Genomic DNA, 18,114 nt, shown 5'->3' with positions numbered 1-18,114 from the left:
TATGACAATTATCATAACAACATAATCAAAACATAGTCCCATAACAACATAACAAAAAAAAATTGAATTTTGAAAATAACTTATATCAAAACTTTTCATAATGACGAATAAAAAAAATTTAGAATTTTGCAAATTTTACTTTCATAATGAAATTAAAATTTGCAAAATTCTAAACATAGAGCATTACTCACATTATGACGTCATCATGTCGTTTACCGACGGCTGCGAGCTGACAGCGCCTCGCAGAAGGTCGTTAATATCCCGCCTGAACATCGACAGGTTTTGTGTAAATCTGAAATTTATTACATACATACATAAATAAATAAATATATATTATATAAATATATACGGGACAAATTACACAGATTGAGTTAGCCTCGAAGTAAGTTCGAGACTTGTGTTACGAGATACTAACTCAACGATACTATATTTTATGATAAATACTTATATAGATAAACATCCAAAACGCAGGCCAATCAGAAAAAGTTAGTTTCTCATCATGCCCTGGCCGGGATTCGAACCCGGGACCTCCGGTGTCACAGACAAGTGTACTACCGCTGCACCACAGAGGCCATCGAACATACATACATACATATGGTCACGTCTATATCCCTTGTGGGGTAGACAGAGCCAACAGTCTTGAAAAGACTGATAGGCCACGCTTAGCTATTTGGCTTAATGATAGAATTGAGATTCAAATAGTGACAGGTTGCTAGCCCACCGCCTAAAAAAAGAATCCCAAGTTTGTAAGCCTATCCCTTAGTCGGCTTCTACGACATCCATGGGAAAGAGATAGAGTGGTCCTATTCTTTTTTGCACTGGTGCCGGGAACCACACGGCACACATACACATACATACATAAAATCACGCCTTTTTCCCGGAGTGGTAGGCAGAGACTGCATCCTTCCACTTGCCACGATTTCTGCATACTTCCTTCGCTTCATCCACATTCATAACTCTCTTCATGCAAGCTCGGCGGTTTCGGGTACTCTTGACCTGACCCTTTGCTAGGACGTCCTTAATTTGATCATGATACGTTCGAAAATTATTACAAGTGTTAGGTATTAGTGCCGTTTCGTTCTCTGCACTCTAGATTAGGACAGCAATAGGAATTCTTGTAGATGGCTGAACGCGCCGCTTTATTTTACTGTTCCTATCTCTTTCCATTCTGCACAATACGATAGTGACAGCATGTGTGGTTTCTTCAGAGCTCGAAAACACTCGATGGCTTATGAATGGAGTCATAGAACATTTCAATATTAAATCAGTGATTGAAGGAAAAAATATGGCTCCGCTCCGCTCACAATTAATAAAAATAGTAAATTCATTCAATAATTTATATAGTTACGTCTATACCCCTTGCGGGGTTGACATAGCCCATAAGTCTTGAAGAGACTGGCAGAATGTTTCAAATAGAACCAGTAGTTCCTGAGATTAGCGCGTTCAAAAAAAACAAACAAACTCTTCAGCTTTATAATACTCAAATAGAAAATAGATTTCTGTGACTCGTGGCGTAGACATGACGTCACATGTTCATATTATACGCACCTGTCCCTATTCTTAGTGAGCAGGTTGGGCTCGATCTCATTCATGAGTCCGTTGAACCACTGCGCCAGCTGAGCCTGCTTGTCCCTGTGAAACGATACTAATATTACATTATCGAATTCAAAAATGAAAAAAAAAAAACGTGTACTAAAGAGATTTTTTTTTAAATAGTAAAATAGATATAGAATAGAATAGATTTATTTTCAAAATTGGATACAAGGTATAACTTATTGTTATTGTCAGTGTCACATCACTTAAATCTAATTCGGATGTGGACTGTACTCAAATAAGTATAAAATTTTACCACGACAAGGTAGTTTCTATAGTAAAAATAATAAAAAACACAATATTCTCCTCAATAAACAAGGGTTATTTTTTTATTTAATAAAATGTAATTAAATATTTCACCTTCATGTCACGTGACAATGAACACCAATCAAAATGCGTGACGTCACGCGTTGCAATACAAGAATTTTTGCTGTCAAGTACTATGGTGTTTGTTGATATTTGGATCATATTATTACTGCAACTTCTACAAAATTTGCGCGATTATCTTTTTGAATAAATTTTTAAAGGTTTTCCCAAAGTGGATATATTAAGGCAGATAGTTGCAAAAAAAAGAAAGTTGAATAAAAGAAGAATAAATAAATATAAACGGGACAAATTACACATATTGAGTGAGCCTCGAAGTAATTTCGATACTGGTGTTACGAGATACTAACTCAACGATGCTATATTTTATGATAAACATTTTAATTCTTTAACAAATTAATTAGTTCAAATTCTTCAATAATTTAATTTAATTATATAATTAATGGGCGTTTATCTAAACATCCAAGACCCAGGCCAATCAGAAAACCTTCTTTTCTCATCATGCCCTGGCCGGGATTCGAACAAAACATCACAAAACAGATGGTACAAAGGCGGACTTATCGCTAATGCAATCTCTTCCAGTCAACCTTCGGGTGGAAAAAAAATCAAACAGGAAATTGGCGTTGGCGCAGAGCTATATAAATAAAATGTTAAAACATAATAATAACCTGTCCAGTTGAGCACCTAGATCGAACGTCAGGCAATTTATCTTAGTTTATGTATGTTTATTTATTAATAAATTTGTACATATACATATATATTTGGTGGATAGCTATTACTACTTTTTACTGAATTATCTATTTCCTTTATTGCTTGCCGGTTGACTGGAAGAGATCCCTTCATGGGATAAGTAAGCCATTGCAAGTGATTTGTTTCTTTTATATCCTATGTACTATTTTCTTGTTACTTACATACATACATAAAATCACGCCTCTTTCCCGGAGGGGTAGGCAGAGACTACCTCCTTCCACTTGCCACGATCTCTGCATACTTCCTTCGCTTCATCCACATTCATAACTCTCTTCATGCAAGCTCGGCGGTTTCGGGTACTTTTGACCTGACCCTTTACCAGGACGTCCTTAATTTTCTTGTTACTGTGTAAATTTCTATGCAATAAAGAATTTGCATGACTAAAGGTAATGCAAGAGAGTTTTGTATAACTTCAAGCATTGCATTTTTTATAACAAACAAACAAACAAATATAATGCCCATCAGCTGGCTACATCACCTGGGCTGCTGGGAGATCATCTCGCCGCGGATGCGGGAGAAGTGCTCCTCGTTGAGCAGGATGAGCCCCAGCAGCGGCCTGGACATCGACCACTGGTTGCAGCAGTCCTCGAACATTATCACGTTCAGCACCTGACAATTTTTTGTATCACTACATAGTATAAAACAAAGTCGCTACTTTAGTCTGTTTGTCTGTATGCTTAAATCTAAAAAATTACGCAACGGATTTTGATGCGGTTTTTTGTAACAGGTAGAGTGATTCAAGAGGAAGGTTTTTATGTATAATTTTTTCCGAATTTTGCACCCGTGCGAAGCCGGGGCGGGTCGCTAGTTTATTATAAAATCAATATGATAATGAAAACGATGATTTTTGTAAAAAGGGAACCGCTTCCTACTGATATCCTCCTTTTTTGAAGTCGGTTTAATTTAATCGGTCGCTTGTGCCGTGTGGTTCCCGACACCAATAGAAAAAAGAATGGGACCACTCCATCTCTTGTCGCCACGGATGTCGTAAAAGGCGACTACGGGATAGGCTTGTTAACTTGGGACTCTTCATTTAGGCGTTGGGCTAGCAACCTGCCACTATTCTAATCACTACATAGTATAAAACAAAGTCGCTATTTTAGTCTGTTTGTCTGTATGCTTAAATCTTAAAAATTACGCAACGGATTTTGTTGCGGTTTTTTGTAACAGGTAGAGTGATTCAAGAGGAAGGTTTTTATGTATAATTTTTTCCGAATTTTGCACCCGTGCAAAGCCGGGGCGGGTCGCTAGTTATATGATGTTACATAGACTAAAACCTTCCTCGATAAATGGTCTATTCAACACAAAAAGAATTTTTCAATTCGCACCACTAGTTCCTGAGATTAGCGCGTTCAATCAAACAAACAAGCAAACAAACAAACTCTTCAGCTTTATAATCTTAAAATAATAAAAAATAAGCTTTATATTCTTAAATAAAAAAATGAATCGCTAAATGTGTTGGTAAGCGCATAACTCAAGAACGCCTGGACCAATTTGGCCAATTCTTTTTTTTTTAATATTCGTCGAAGCTCAAGGATGGTTTTTACTGCGAAAAAATACCAAATAATTGCCTAAAAAACCTTAAAAACAGTCCTTTTCTTTATCCCAAACAAACGTTTTCTAACTAATACGTACACTGTACGTCGTACAGTCAATTTGAGCTTTATTGCTAATGTTTAAAGTTCACTGTTGTCTAAGCAATGTAGGTCTAATAGATAGGTACAAAAAACTGTCATACTTATTACAAATCTTTTTGACAGAACGAAGTCTGTCGGGTCCGCTAGTATTAGTATATATGTATAAGTACGTACAGTAGCCAGCAGCTGCTGCATGATCTCCGGGCGGCGCTGCAGCAGCTCCACGAACATGTTGCTGGTCTGCGGCGGCGGCTGGCGAGGATTGTGCGGCTTGCTGTTGGCTGCAAACAATATTGTGTGTATAAACAACTAGAGGCCGCCCGCGACTTCGTCCGCATGGAAACCCTATCAATCCCGCGGGAACTCCGGGATAAAAAGTAGCCTATATATTATTCTGGGTCTTCCGCTACCTACATATCAAATTTCATCATAATCGGTTCAGTAGTTTTTGCGTGAAAGTGTAACAAACATCCATACTGACATACTCACAAACTTTCACATTTATAATATTAGTAGGATTTATTTGAAGTTACGTCAATTACATAGCTGTCATTTGCGTTTTGTTATTCCAAGTCTGATTCTTTTTTGTTTTATCACGTTTTATAGTGACTGACGTTTCATGTCAAGTCACACGGGAACGCTGTCGAGCGGGATAAAAAGTATCCTATGTCCGTCTCCTGGCTCTAAGCTACCTCCCCTACCATTTTTCAGCTAAATCTGTTCTGCCGTTCTTGAGTTATAAGTGGTGTAACTAACACTACTTTCTTTTATATATATAGATTCCATACATACATACATATGGTCACGTCTATATCCCTTGCGGGGTAGACAGAGCCAACAGTCTTGAAAAGACTGAATGGCCACGTTCAGCTATTTGACCTTAATGATAAAATTGAGATTCAACTAGTGACAGGTTGCTAGCCCATCGCCTTAAAAAAGAATCCCAACTTTGTCAGCCTATAACTTAGTCGCCTTTTACGACATCCATGGGAAAGAGATGGAGTGGTCCTATTCTTTTTTGTATTGGTACCGGGAACCAAACATTTGCATTCGTTAATTGAACTAATATTAGATGTGTATGAACATTTCCATTCGTTAATTGAATTAATATTAGACGGAGCCGTGAGGTTCCCGGCGCCTTATAAAAACAAAGAACAGGACCACACCATCTCGTTCCCGTGGATGTCGTAAAAGGCGACTGAGGCTAACCCAAACACTCGTGCCAAATTTCAAGTGAACCTTATAATTATATTTTCTTCATACAAATTTCTCTCTTTCTCCCCTTAGTCGCCTTAACGACATCCATGGGCATGAGACGGAGATTGGTCCTATTCTTTTCATGTATTGGTGCCGGGAACCACACGGCGCTTGTACTTACATTTCTGAACTAATTGCTTAAATAGATATGTGACTATATGATCTAGCGTCGCGCAGCATCCCGTGCACACACTCGTGTCTGAAACAAAATTATTATATTATTGACAATTCTTTATAATTGTGGTGTGTGGTTCATATTACACCATTAGTAAAAAGAAAAGGGTAACTCGTATCTCTTTCCGATTGATGACGTAAAAAGCGACTAAGAGAAAGGCTAATAAACTTGGGATATTACTTCAAGCCGATCTAAAATCCCAAATTTATAAGCCTATCCCTTATAATAAGAAAGAGATGGAGTTGTCCTATTCAAAAGAGCAGAAAACCACACGGGACTTTCCAAAATTTTCAGTGTAAAATTTCAAACGTTCTTATTTTTACCGCGTGAAAACGTAATTTATTTTGAAAAATAGTTATTACCGACGGCTCCGCCTGCGTAGTAAGTACACTATATGTATGAAAAAAATCATGCATATCGATACAGTGATTAAGGTTCAGGATAGACCTCTCCAGTAGCACCAACAGCTCCAGGATAGACCTGGAAGCGGAGCGGAGACTTACCCAACGCCGTGAGCCCCTCGCTGACGGAGCACAGGATGTACAGCGTGGCTGGCGGCTGCAAGGAAGCCAGGAACGGCATGTGATCCTGGGCCAGCCTCTCCAGCAGCACCAACAGCTCCAGGAGAGACCTGGAAGCGGAGCGGAGACTCACCCAACGCCGTGAGCCCCTCGCTGACTGAGCACAGGATGTACAGCGTGGCTGGCGGCTGCAAGGAGGCCAGGAACGGCATGTGATCCTGGGCCAGCCTCTCCAGCAGCACCAACAGCTCCAGGAGAGACCTGGAAGCGGAGCGGAGACTCACCCAACGCCGTGAGCCCCTCGCTGACTGAGCACAGGATGTACAGCGTGGCTGGCGGCTGCAAGGAAGCCAGGAACGGCATGTGATCCTGGGCCAGCCTCTCCAGCAGCACCAACAGCTCCAGGAGAGACCTGGAAGCGGAGCGGAGACTCACCCAACGCCGTGAGCCCCTCGCTGACTGAGCACAGGATGTACAGCGTGGCCGGCGGCTGCAAGGAGGCCAGGAACGGCATGTGATCCTGGGCCAGCCTCTCCAGCAGCACCAACAGCTCCAGGAGAGACCTGGAAGTGGAGCGGAGACTCACCCAACGCCGTGAGCCCCTCGCTGACTGAGCACAGGATGTACAGCGTGGCCGGCGGCTGCAAGGAGGCCAGGAACGGCATGTGATCCTGGGCCAGCCTCTCCAGCAGCACCAACAGCTCCAGGAGAGACCTGGAAGTGGAGCGGAGACTCACCCAACGCCGTGAGCCCCTCGCTGACTGAGCACAGGATGTACAGCGTGGCTGGCGGCTGCAAGGAGGCCAGGAACGGCATGTGATCCTGGGCCAGCCTCTCCAGCAGCACGTAGTACGTTTGGGACAGCTTCGGGTAGTCCTGGAAGACGAATGGTCAGTTTAATAACTATATACTAATCTATCTACTAAAATACTACTAATACTACTAAAATACAATCTTTAAATATTAAAATTTCAATGTGAATGTGCACTTTTAGTAATTTGACAAATTATTTGTTAAATGACGTATTAAATTCAGAGCAAAGTAAAGAAGAGCAAAGGAGAGTAAAGTAGAGTAAAGTAAAGTATAGTAAAGTAGAATAAAGTAGAGTAGAGTACAGTAAAGTAAATCGGAGTAGTAAAGCAGAGCAAAGTAGAGCGAAGTAGAGTAAACTAGAATAAAGTAGAATAGAGTCAGGTAGAGTAAAGTAAAATAGAGTAGAGTTTGTTGTTTTGTTGTTGTTTGTTTATCAAATTTTTTTTTTTTATTTCCGTATATCCATATAGTATTTTAAATAAACTAAAAATTATTCTGACATTTTCTCCCAACTAACAAAACCATGGCAACCGTTGCTATGGTGTACAAGAAGTTTGCCTACAAGAAAAGTAAAGTAAAGCAACTAGACAAGAAGGCGTCTTACCAATAAATCACTTTGTGGTATACTAAGCAACAATTTGACGAACATATTCAGCGCATTGTCCAACGCTTCGTCGCCGTATAATCTGAAAATATTGAAAAGTACTTAGGTATCAAATTTGTTTACCAAAAATAGGTTGAGTGTGATTGGAAACCTACACAGATGTGAGAAAGAAAAAGCATGCGAGCAAACATACATACATACATACATACATACATAAAATCACGCCTCTTTCCCGGAGAGGTAGGCAGAGACTACCTCTTTCCACTTGCCACGATCTCTGCACACTTTCTTCACTTCATCCACATTCATAACTCTCTTCCTGCAAGCTCGGCGGTTTCGGGTACTCTTGACCTGACCCTTTACCAGGACGTCCTTAATTTGATCAAGATACGTTCGTCAAAAGCAGTCGAATATGAGAAAAAAAAATATACCAAAACGCATAGTGAGCGAATAAGAGACTTTTTAAGACTTTGAAACATTACTAGGGACACGCCCCGGCTTCGCACGTGTAGCGTTTCTCACGTCTATATCCCTTGCAAGATGACAGTCTTGAAAATACTGAGACATAAATAGCGACAGGTTGCTAGCCCATCGCCTACAAGTGGAATTCCATGTTAATAATCCTTTTCCTTAGTCAACCTTTACGAGATCGATAGGAAAGATAACAAACTGAAACCAATTATTTAAAAATAAAGATGATTACAAACTAATTTATTTTATTGATTGTGGTTTTACGGCATTTTTGAAAACTTTGTACAATTTGTAAAAAAAAAATTTAATACATATTGTACAGTCAAATTTTTCTCGCAATGCCTCAAAACCACAAGGCACATACAATATATAAACACGTGTTGCATTATACCTGAAAACTCCAAAGTTTGCATAATTGCCGCACAGCGCCGCCTTCAGTATGGAGAAACAGAGCGATATCCCCTTCAGTTTCATCGCGTACATTTGCTTTTTGCTCACGTCTATTGTCAGTATTCGACTGCCTGCAAAACAAATAACCGATAAAAAAAATAATTGTGGCCCGAGCTTGACATAATGGCTTGACATAATGCTTGTGTATTTTTGACATGATCTTGACATAATTTGTACAGTATGTACATATTTTATTTTATAATTATTTTATTTGACGAAATATTCGTATTGATATGCGCTTTGGAAGCGGTAGTAGTTATAGATTTAAGTGATGTGACGTCAATAAGTGATACCTTGTATCCAATTTTGAAAATAAATTTATTCTATTCTATTCAAAGAAATAATGAAAAATGAAAAAAAAAAACGAGCAAAGCTTCAATGATGCCGAAAATAACTATACCACGCGAACAAAGTCGCGGGCACATCTAGTCTACTAAAGAAGAATCCCAAAACCCCTTCACCCCACAGTCCTCACCGTAAGCGCATATGATGGCCGACAGCTCCCTGACCAGCAGGATGCCGTTGGGGGAGCTGCAGCTAGTACATACATACATACATATGGTCACGTCTATATCCCTTGTGGGGTAGACAGAGCCAACAGTCTTTAAAAGACGAAGAAGAATTGAGATTCAAATAGTGACAGGTTGCAAGCCCATCGCCTAAAATAAAGAATCCAAGTTTGTAAGCCTATCCCTTAGTCGCCTTTTACGACATCCATGGGAAAGAGATGGAGTGGTCCTATTCTTTTTTGTACTGGTGCCGGGAACCACACGGCACTGCAGCTAGTCTACTTACTACACACGCTCACAAGAAGAATCCCCTTCATCCCACAGTCCTCATGTTAAAAGTATGAACGCCTACGGAATTCGTATAGCAAATCTCTAATACGCGTCATTGTTCGTAGTGTCGCTAGGCTCCTCTCTCGGCTAATACTTTGTGCACTGTCATACCGTTGTCACTATATCCTACTTCCTACTACTATTATAAAGGCGAAAGTTTGTATGGATGTTTGTTACTCTTTCACGCAAAAACTACTGAACCGATTACCATGAAATTTGGTATGTAGGTAGCTGAAGACCCAGAATAACACATAGGCTACTTTTTATCCCAGAGTTCCCGCGGGATTGATAGGGTTTCCATGCGGACGAAGTCGCGGGCGGCCTCTAGTTAATTATAAAATAAATAGTTAATCGTCTTATAAACATGTTTCGCTTAATTCAACACCTCACCGTAAGCGCATATGATGGCCGACAGCTCCCTGAACAGCAGGATGCCGTTGGGGGAGCTGCAGCTAATACATACATATGGTCACGTCTATATCCCTTGTGGGGTAGACAGAGCCAACAGTCTTTAAAAGACGAAGAAGAATTGAGATTCAAATAGTGACAGGTTGCAAGCCCATCGCCTAAAATAAAGAATCCAAGTTTGTAAGCCTATCCCTTAGTCGCCTTTTACGACATCCATGGGAAAGAGATGGAGTGGTCCTATTCTTTTTTGTACTGGTGCCGGGAACCACACGGCACTGCAGCTCCTCACCGTAAGCGCATATGATGGCCGACAGCTCCCTGAACAGCAGGATGCCGTTGGGGGAGCTGACGTCGAAGTGCAGCCGCTGGTTCCTGTTCTGCGCCAGCTCCGCGGCCAGCTTCAGCACCGGCGTGGTGAGCGACGGCTCCGCGAACCACAGCTCTATGCCGCGCAGGAGCACCTTCATGTACACTGGATAACTGAAAATGAACAAGGAATTTTGGATATCCGTGCTATATACGGATAATATATATATATATACATATGGTGACGTCTATATCCCTTGCGGGGTAGACAGAGCCAACAGTCTTAAAAAGACTGAATGGCCACGTTCAGCTATTTAGCTTAATGATAGAATTGAGTTTTAAATGTGACAGTTCAGTGACAGGTTGCTAACCCATCGCCTAAAAAAAGAAAGTCTCCCAAGTTTGTAAGCCTATCCCTTAGTCGCCTTTTACGACATCCGTGGGAAAGAGATAGAAATAGGGGATCCTTTTCTTTTTCATATTATTATTACATACATACATTATTATATTATTATATCCTATCCTACTACTATTATAAAGGCGAAAGTTTGTATGGATGTTTGTTACTCTTTCACGCAAAAACTACTGAACCGATTACCATGAAATTTGGTATGTAGGTAGCTGAAGACCCAGAATAACACATAGGCTACTTTTTATCCCAGAGTTCCCGCGGGATTGATAGGGTTTCCATGCGGACGAAGTCGCGGGCGGCCTCTAGTACTATATAAATGGATATACAGACACACAAACACACTTACATCCAGTCGAACAGCATCATGTACGTGGTCTTCGTGTTGAAGGCGAAGGCCAGCCCCCTCAAGTCTCGCGCCAGTCCGATCAGAGTCTTGCGAGTTTCTTTATACGAGTTTGTTATGTTTCTAAATACAATAATTATGGATATACAGACATACAAACACACTTACATCCAGTCGAACAGCATCATGTACGTGGTCTTCGTGTTGAAGGCGAAGGCCAGCCCCCTCAAGTCTCGCGCCAGTCCGATCAGAGTCTTGCGAGTTTCTTTATACGAGTTTGTTATGTTTCTAAATACAATAATTATGGATATACAGACACACAAACACACTTACATCCAGTCGAACAGCATCATGTACGTGGTCTTCGTGTTGAAGGCGAAGGCCAGCCCCCTCAAGTCTCGCGCCAGTCCGATCAGAGGCTTGCGAGTTTGTTTATACGAGTTTGTTATGTTTCTAAATACAATAATTATGGATATACAGACACACAAACACACTTACATCCAGTCGAACAGCATCATGTACGTGGTCTTCGTGTTGAAGGCGAAGGCCAGCCCCCTCAAGTCTCGCGCCAGTCCGATCAGAGGCTTGCGAGTTTGTTTATACGAGTTTGTTATGTTTCTAAATACAATAATTATGGATATACAGACACACAAACACACTTACATCCAGTCGAACAGCATCATGTACGTGGTCTTCGTGTTGAAGGCGAAGGCCAGCCCCCTCAAGTCTCGCGCCAGTCCGATCAGAGGCTTGCGAGTTTGTTTATACGAGTTTGTTATGTTTCTAAATACAATAATTATGGATATACAGACACACAAACACACTTACATCCAGTCGAACAGCATCATGTACGTGGTCTTCGTGTTGAAGGCGAAGGCCAGCCCCCTCAAGTCTCGCGCCAGTCCGATCAGAGTCTTGCGAGCCTCCTCCGAGGCGAACACAGCGCTCTCCGACCCGCCCAGCAGGCCTATTATGCTTTCGAATGCCGCTACGGAATAAATAATACATTATAAATCCACAATATAAATAATGAAGAGAAAAGATTCTTATTTTTGGTATGTTTGCAACGAATAAACTCAAAAAGTACTGAACAGATTTTGATGTAATTTGTTACACAGCATAGACATTTAGAAATAATAAAGGCTTAAGCAATTTTCTCAAAATTCTCACGGCGGCGAAGTCTCAATTAAAAGTTAGTATACATACTTAAAAAATATAAATACTTATATTATTATAAAAATGTATATATACTTATAAATGCGAACCCCCTTCTGCCTTTCGCAGACCGACTTGGATATACCATTAATAGATATATGAGGTAATGTTTGTAACTTTGTTTGTTTGTTTGTAAGGGAATTCATCTTGCAAAATATGAACCGATTACGCAGTTTCGTCCTCGCTAAATTCCACCATCAGCAGCCTCGTACACCGTCGCGTTCTGGTCTCTGCCGTCCCCGCATCCCCACTCACCCGTCAGCGGCATCATGAACGCGTGGAACCGCTCCTCGTCCTCGCCCAGTTCCACCATCAGCAGCCTCCCCAGGGCGGTGTACAGCATCGTGCGGCATCTCATTTCCGATGTGCCGACGCCCACAATGCCCAGGAATGGGAAGTGTTCCGCCTGGAAAGTAGAAAATGAAGAAGGATGAGAGGTATGTTAAAAAGTGGAAAATAAAATGAATTCAAATACATATATAATATATTGAGCTTGCATAAAGAGAGTTATGAATGTAGATGAAGCGAAGGAAATATACAGAGATTGTGGCAAGTGGAAAGAGGTAGTCTCTGCCTACCCCTCCGGGAAAGAGGCGTGATTTTATGTATGTATAATATACTAGAGGACACCCGCGACTTCGTCCGCACGGAAACCCTATCAATCCCGCGGGAATTTAGGGATAAAAAGTAGCCTATATGTTATTCTGAGTGTTCAGCAACCCACATCCAAATTTCATCGTAATCGGAGTATTTTTTGCGTGAAAGAGTAACAAACATCCATACTGACATCCTGACATACTCACAAACTTTCGCAGTCATAATATTAGTAGGATTCTGTACACATATAGAGCTAATTATATTGCTCTTTGGAGGTTGAGCTAAAAAGACTGAATGGCCACGTTCAGCTATTTGGCTTAATGATAGAATTGAGATTAAAATAGTGATAGATTGCTAGCCCATCGCCTTAAAAAAGAATCCCAACTTTGCAATCCTATCCCCCAGTCGCCTTTTACGACATCAATTGTAAAGAGATGCGAGTGGTCCTATTCTTTTCTTGTATCGGTGCCGAGAACCACACGGCACAATCAATAAAACGGTATACTAAGCTGACCGTGTGGTGTGTGAGCATGAACTGCGTCTCCTCGAGTTTGACCAGCTTGCGCACGCACGAGTAGCCGCCGCTGAGGTCGCTGAGCAGGCCCAGGGTCTTGGCTATGATCTGCTCGCTGCCGCCCCAGTACTTCAGGTTCGTTATACTGGAAATTATTGCACATATATCACATCACACATATAATCACGTCTATATCCCTTGCGGGGCAGGCAGAGCCAACAGTATTGAAAAGACTGAATGGCCACGTTCAGCTATTTGGCTCAATGACAGAATTGAAATTCAAATAGTGACAGGTTGCTAGCCCATCGTCTAAATAAGAATCCTAAGTTTGTTAGCCTATCCTTTAGTCGCCTTTTACGACATCCATGGGAAAGAGATGGAGTGGTCCTATTCTTTTTTGTATAGGTACCGGGAACCACACGGCAAACTACTAACTCAACGATACTATATTTTATAATAAATACTTATATAGATAAAAAACACCCAAGACCCAGGACAATCAGAAAAAGTCATTTTCCACCTTCGGTGTCACAGACAAGCGTACTACCGCTGCGCCACAGAGGTCTTGTTGTCGCCTTCTTAGTCTTTTTGCCTTGAACACCCAAAAATCTGGTTTTATTCTGACCCACCCACCTGACCCTCGGTCCACTAACATATAATCCAATACAGGTTAAGGTTAACCTGCAATGGTTGCGGAGATCAGACGGGATTAGCTTCGTGTAATTACTCCGACTCACCCAATCCAGGATCCATGGTCAAAGGCATACCCCGGGCTCCTCTCCAGAGTATTAAGGATCCAATGGACTAAAGCAGGAGGGATAAGAGAGTGTGACGTCGCCGGCGCCCCTCTTCACCCCCCGGGAGCCCTACAAAAGCGCACGTACACGCCCCGGGTCTTGCTTTGGACTTACAGCATTCTCCAAGCCAAGTAGCTCGCTGCCTCCTCTAGCGGCTACTTGCTATATCTCGTATCTATGGCTAAACCCACGACCTTGTAACTCGTAAAACTAGTCCAAATAAAGATTTGTCTTTATTCTATCAATATTTTTTAATCATCACTCATTTCTCTTACCTGCGACTTTCTACTAACACGCCACAAGAGATAGTAGGAGAGGAATGGACTCACATCTTCCTCATGAGCACGCTCAGCAGTTGGCTCTCATCGCTCAGCCCCAACACCTCGCTCAGTCTTCTGTAAACTTTGCTATTCTTCTGCACTTGCTCGCCCACGTATATCCTCCTGAACTGCTCGAAGAATGACATCATGGCCAGTTCTAGTTTCTCGCAACCACCCTGCGGATAAACGTTATAATATATACATGTAAACTCGTCTATATCCCTTGCGGGTTAGGCAGAGCCAACAGTCTCGAAAAGACTGATAGGCCACGTTTAGCTATTTGGCTTAAAGAAAGAATTGAGATTCAAATAGTGACAGGCTGCTAGCCCATTGTCTAAAAGAAAAATCCCAGGTTTATAAGCCTATCCTTTGGTCGCCTTTTACGGCATCCATAGCAAAGAGATGGAGTGGGGTCCTACACTAAAGATATTATCACTTAATAATTGTATAACTTAATCAGCTGCGAACTTGACAAAATGGAAGGAAACTGTTGTGGGGGGAGAGCGGACTCCGGCCCGCTCATCTCTCTCACATTACCCAGCCTGGAGTCAGTCAAGGTCTCATCATCACCTCTCAACCTCGGCACAGGGTCTTCCCAAACCTGGAGAAACTTCTAGAGAACAGGTAATCCCTCACATTAGCCAGCCTGGAGTCAGTCAAGGTCTCGTCATCGCTTCTCAACCTCGGCACAGGGTCTTCCCAAACCTGGAGAACCTTCTAGAGAATAGATTAGTCATCTCTCTCACATTAGCCAGCCTGGAGTCAGTCAAGGTCTCGTCATCGCTTCTCAACCTCGGCACAGGGTCTTCCCAAACCTGGAGAACCTTCTAGAGAATAGATTAGTCATCTCTCTCACATTAGCCAGCCTGGAGTCAGTCAAGGTCTCGTCATCGCCTCTCAACCTCGGTACAGGGTCTTCCCAAACCTGGAGAAACATCTAAAGAACAGATAACCCCTCACATTAGTCAGCCTGCAGTCAGTCAATGGTCTCATCATCTCCTCTTAACCTAAGCACAGGGTCTTCTCTGGAGAAACTTCTAGAGAACAGGTAACCCCTCACATTAGCCAGCCTGGAGTCGGTCAGGGTCATGAGCTGCAGCACGCGGCAGACCAGCTCCCCGTCCATGGCGTCGTTGTCGTCGCACGTGGTCGCCGACGCCCGCCCGCCGATGGCCGCGCCGATAATGTACACCAGCCATGTCAGTTGACCTGAAATTCACCATTTTCATTAATTATACATACTGTTACGAACTCCTTAGAGTGTTCCGAACTCCCTTGTAAAGGACAAACGTTTTGTAATTTAAAATAAGAAAAATAAATGACAGTCTGTTTTGAGCCTGCATCATCTTTTCTTTACCAGCGCAAATATTTTATTATTTTCAGCTTATTTCCTATACATACATATAATCACCTATCCAGGGTAGACAGATACTGATAGGCCACGTTCAGATGTTTGGCTTAATAATAGAATTTGAGATTCAAATAGTGACGGGTTGCTAGCCCATCGCGTAAAAAAAGCGATTCTCAAGTTTATAAGCCAATCCCTTAGTCGCCTTTTAGATATATATTCACCTTGCAATATCAGCTGAATATAGGTATTGTTTTAACGTGTTCACATCTCTTGATGTCTGACAGCTATTATTTATATACCTTTATAATCATATGTGCCGTGTGGTTCCCGAATCTCAACTGAGCTCTCTCACACAAAGCTGAACGTGGCACATCAGTGTTTTCACGACTGTTGTCTCCGTCTACCCCGCATGGGATACAGACGTGACTATATATATATCACCTTGCAATATAAGCGTCTGCTGCGGCCTGTTCTCCACGCTGTACGTGGCGGCCGCCCGGTCGAAGTGGGCCACCAGCAGCTGACACGTCTTGACGTGTTCACATCTCCTGATGTCTGACAGCTGCTCTAGTTGCAGACAGAGAGACACACATACAGACAGACATATATATATAGATCACCTTGCAATATCAGCGTCTGCTGCGGCCTGTTCTCCACGCTGTACGTGGCGGCCGCCCGGTCGAAGTGGGCCACCAGCAGCTGACACGTCTTGACGTGTTCACATCTCCTGATGTCTGACAGCTGCTCTAGTTGCAGACAGAGAGACACACATACAGACAGACATATATATATAGATCACCTTGCAATATCAGCGTCTGCTGCGGCCTGTTCTCCACGCTGTACGTGGCGGCCGCCCGGTCGAAGTGGGCCACCAGCAGCTGACACGTCTTGACGTGTTCACATCTCCTGATGTCTGACAGCTGCTCTAGTTGCAGACAGAGAGACACACATACAGACAGACATATATATATAGATCACCTTGCAATATCAGCGTCTGCTGCGGCCTGTTCTCCACGCTGTACGTGGCGGCCGCCCGGTCGAAGTGGGCCACCAGCAGCTGACACGTCTTGACGTGTTCACATCTCCTGATGTCTGACAGCTGCTCTAGTTGCAGACAGAGAGACACACATACAGACAGACATATATATATAGATCACCTTGCAATATCAGCGTCTGCTGCGGCCTGTTCTCCACGCTGTACGTGGCGGCCGCCCGGTCGAAGTGGGCCACCAGCAGCTGACACGTCTTGACGTGTTCACATCTCTTGCAGCTGTTCTAGTTGCAGACAGAGAGACACACATACAGACAGACATATATATATACATCACCTTGCAATATCAGCGTCTGCTGCGGCCTGTTCTCCACGCTGTACGTGGCGGCCGCCCGGTCGAAGTGGGCCACCAGCAGCTGACACGTCTTTGCATATTCACAGCGTCCTATGACTGACAACTGTTCGAGTTGCTGTTGAACAGTGCCGACTTCGTCCAACGGATCCTCCAAGCCTTCTCTGTGGAATCAGGGATGAGATTATATGTATTATTAACTGTGAACAAGAAGAATGTATACGTATATGACGTGTGGTTCCAGGCACCAATAGAAAAAAGAATAGGGCAGCTCCACACTCTCTGCCGTGGATGTCGTAAAAGGCCCGCTATATTCCTTGCGGGGTAGACAGAGCCAGCAGTCTTCACTGGTAGGCCACGTTCAGCTGTTTGGCTTAATGATAGAATTGAGATTCAAATAGTGACGGGTTGCTAGCCCATCGCGTAAAAAAAGAGACTCACAAGTTTATAAGCCAATCCCTTAGTCACCTTTCACGACATCCACGGGAGATATTGATTGGTCTTATACTTTTCTATCGGTGTCGGGAATCACAAGTCACTATATTGCGACTATAGTTTCTACAGATACAGAGAGAGAGAGAGAGAGTACCCACACGTCATTATATTGCTACTATAGTTTCTACAGATACAAATACAGAGAGATCACAGCCAAATTTTTTAAAATTAAAAAATGTCATATTTTGGATACTCAAAAGCAGCAGTGATATTTTTTGTTAAACGAATGGGCAATAGTGTACCGAGAGAGCAGGCATATTTTAATTTATTTTATTTTTATTTTATTATTTTATTTTCCACGTTGGTGCCCAAGGAAGACCAGCGTTGTGGTATATACCACGACAAATGCTGAGGGGGGCCATTTTGGTACAAATTCGTTATAAATTAAGGTATCTGTTGTTGATATATTATTATGTACCAAATAAAAATTTTTTCTTTCTTTTACTTTCTTTCGAGAGAGAGAGAGTAATCACACGTCACTAAATTACGACTATAGTTCCTTCAGATACAGAGAGAGAGAGAGAGTAACCACACGTCATTATATTGCGACTATAGTTCTCACAGATACAGAGAGAGACA

General features: G+C 42.3%; 1 protein-coding gene across 1 annotated transcript in view; it reads right to left on the bottom strand.

The window, feature by feature from the left end:
• The window catches only part of LOC106137517 (exportin-7-B), a 33,491-nt gene that overhangs the window by 6,752 nt on the left and 8,625 nt on the right, over positions 1-18,114 (bottom strand). Inside the window, exons 11-25 of the mRNA XM_060953269.1 lie at positions 17,026-17,204; positions 15,407-15,555; positions 14,356-14,522; positions 13,230-13,374; positions 12,374-12,524; positions 11,732-11,891; positions 10,132-10,322; positions 8,537-8,666; positions 7,675-7,756; positions 6,995-7,133; positions 5,683-5,760; positions 4,479-4,585; positions 3,146-3,276; positions 1,549-1,632; positions 192-292 (exon numbers count right to left, since the gene is read on the bottom strand). Coding sequence (XP_060809252.1) covers positions 193-292; positions 1,549-1,632; positions 3,146-3,276; positions 4,479-4,585; positions 5,683-5,760; positions 6,995-7,133; positions 7,675-7,756; positions 8,537-8,666; positions 10,132-10,322; positions 11,732-11,891; positions 12,374-12,524; positions 13,230-13,374; positions 14,356-14,522; positions 15,407-15,555; positions 17,026-17,204 — 1,993 coding nt within the window. The 3' untranslated portion in view covers position 192. The remainder of the gene's footprint in view (positions 1-191; positions 293-1,548; positions 1,633-3,145; positions 3,277-4,478; positions 4,586-5,682; positions 5,761-6,994; positions 7,134-7,674; positions 7,757-8,536; positions 8,667-10,131; positions 10,323-11,731; positions 11,892-12,373; positions 12,525-13,229; positions 13,375-14,355; positions 14,523-15,406; positions 15,556-17,025; positions 17,205-18,114) is intronic.

This window comes from Amyelois transitella, chromosome 31 (assembly GCF_032362555.1).
Source record: "Amyelois transitella isolate CPQ chromosome 31, ilAmyTran1.1, whole genome shotgun sequence".
Classification (NCBI taxonomy): domain Eukaryota; kingdom Metazoa; phylum Arthropoda; class Insecta; order Lepidoptera; family Pyralidae; genus Amyelois; species Amyelois transitella.
The sequence above is the reverse complement of the archived record's forward strand: the minus strand, read 5'-3'. Positions and strand labels throughout refer to the sequence as shown.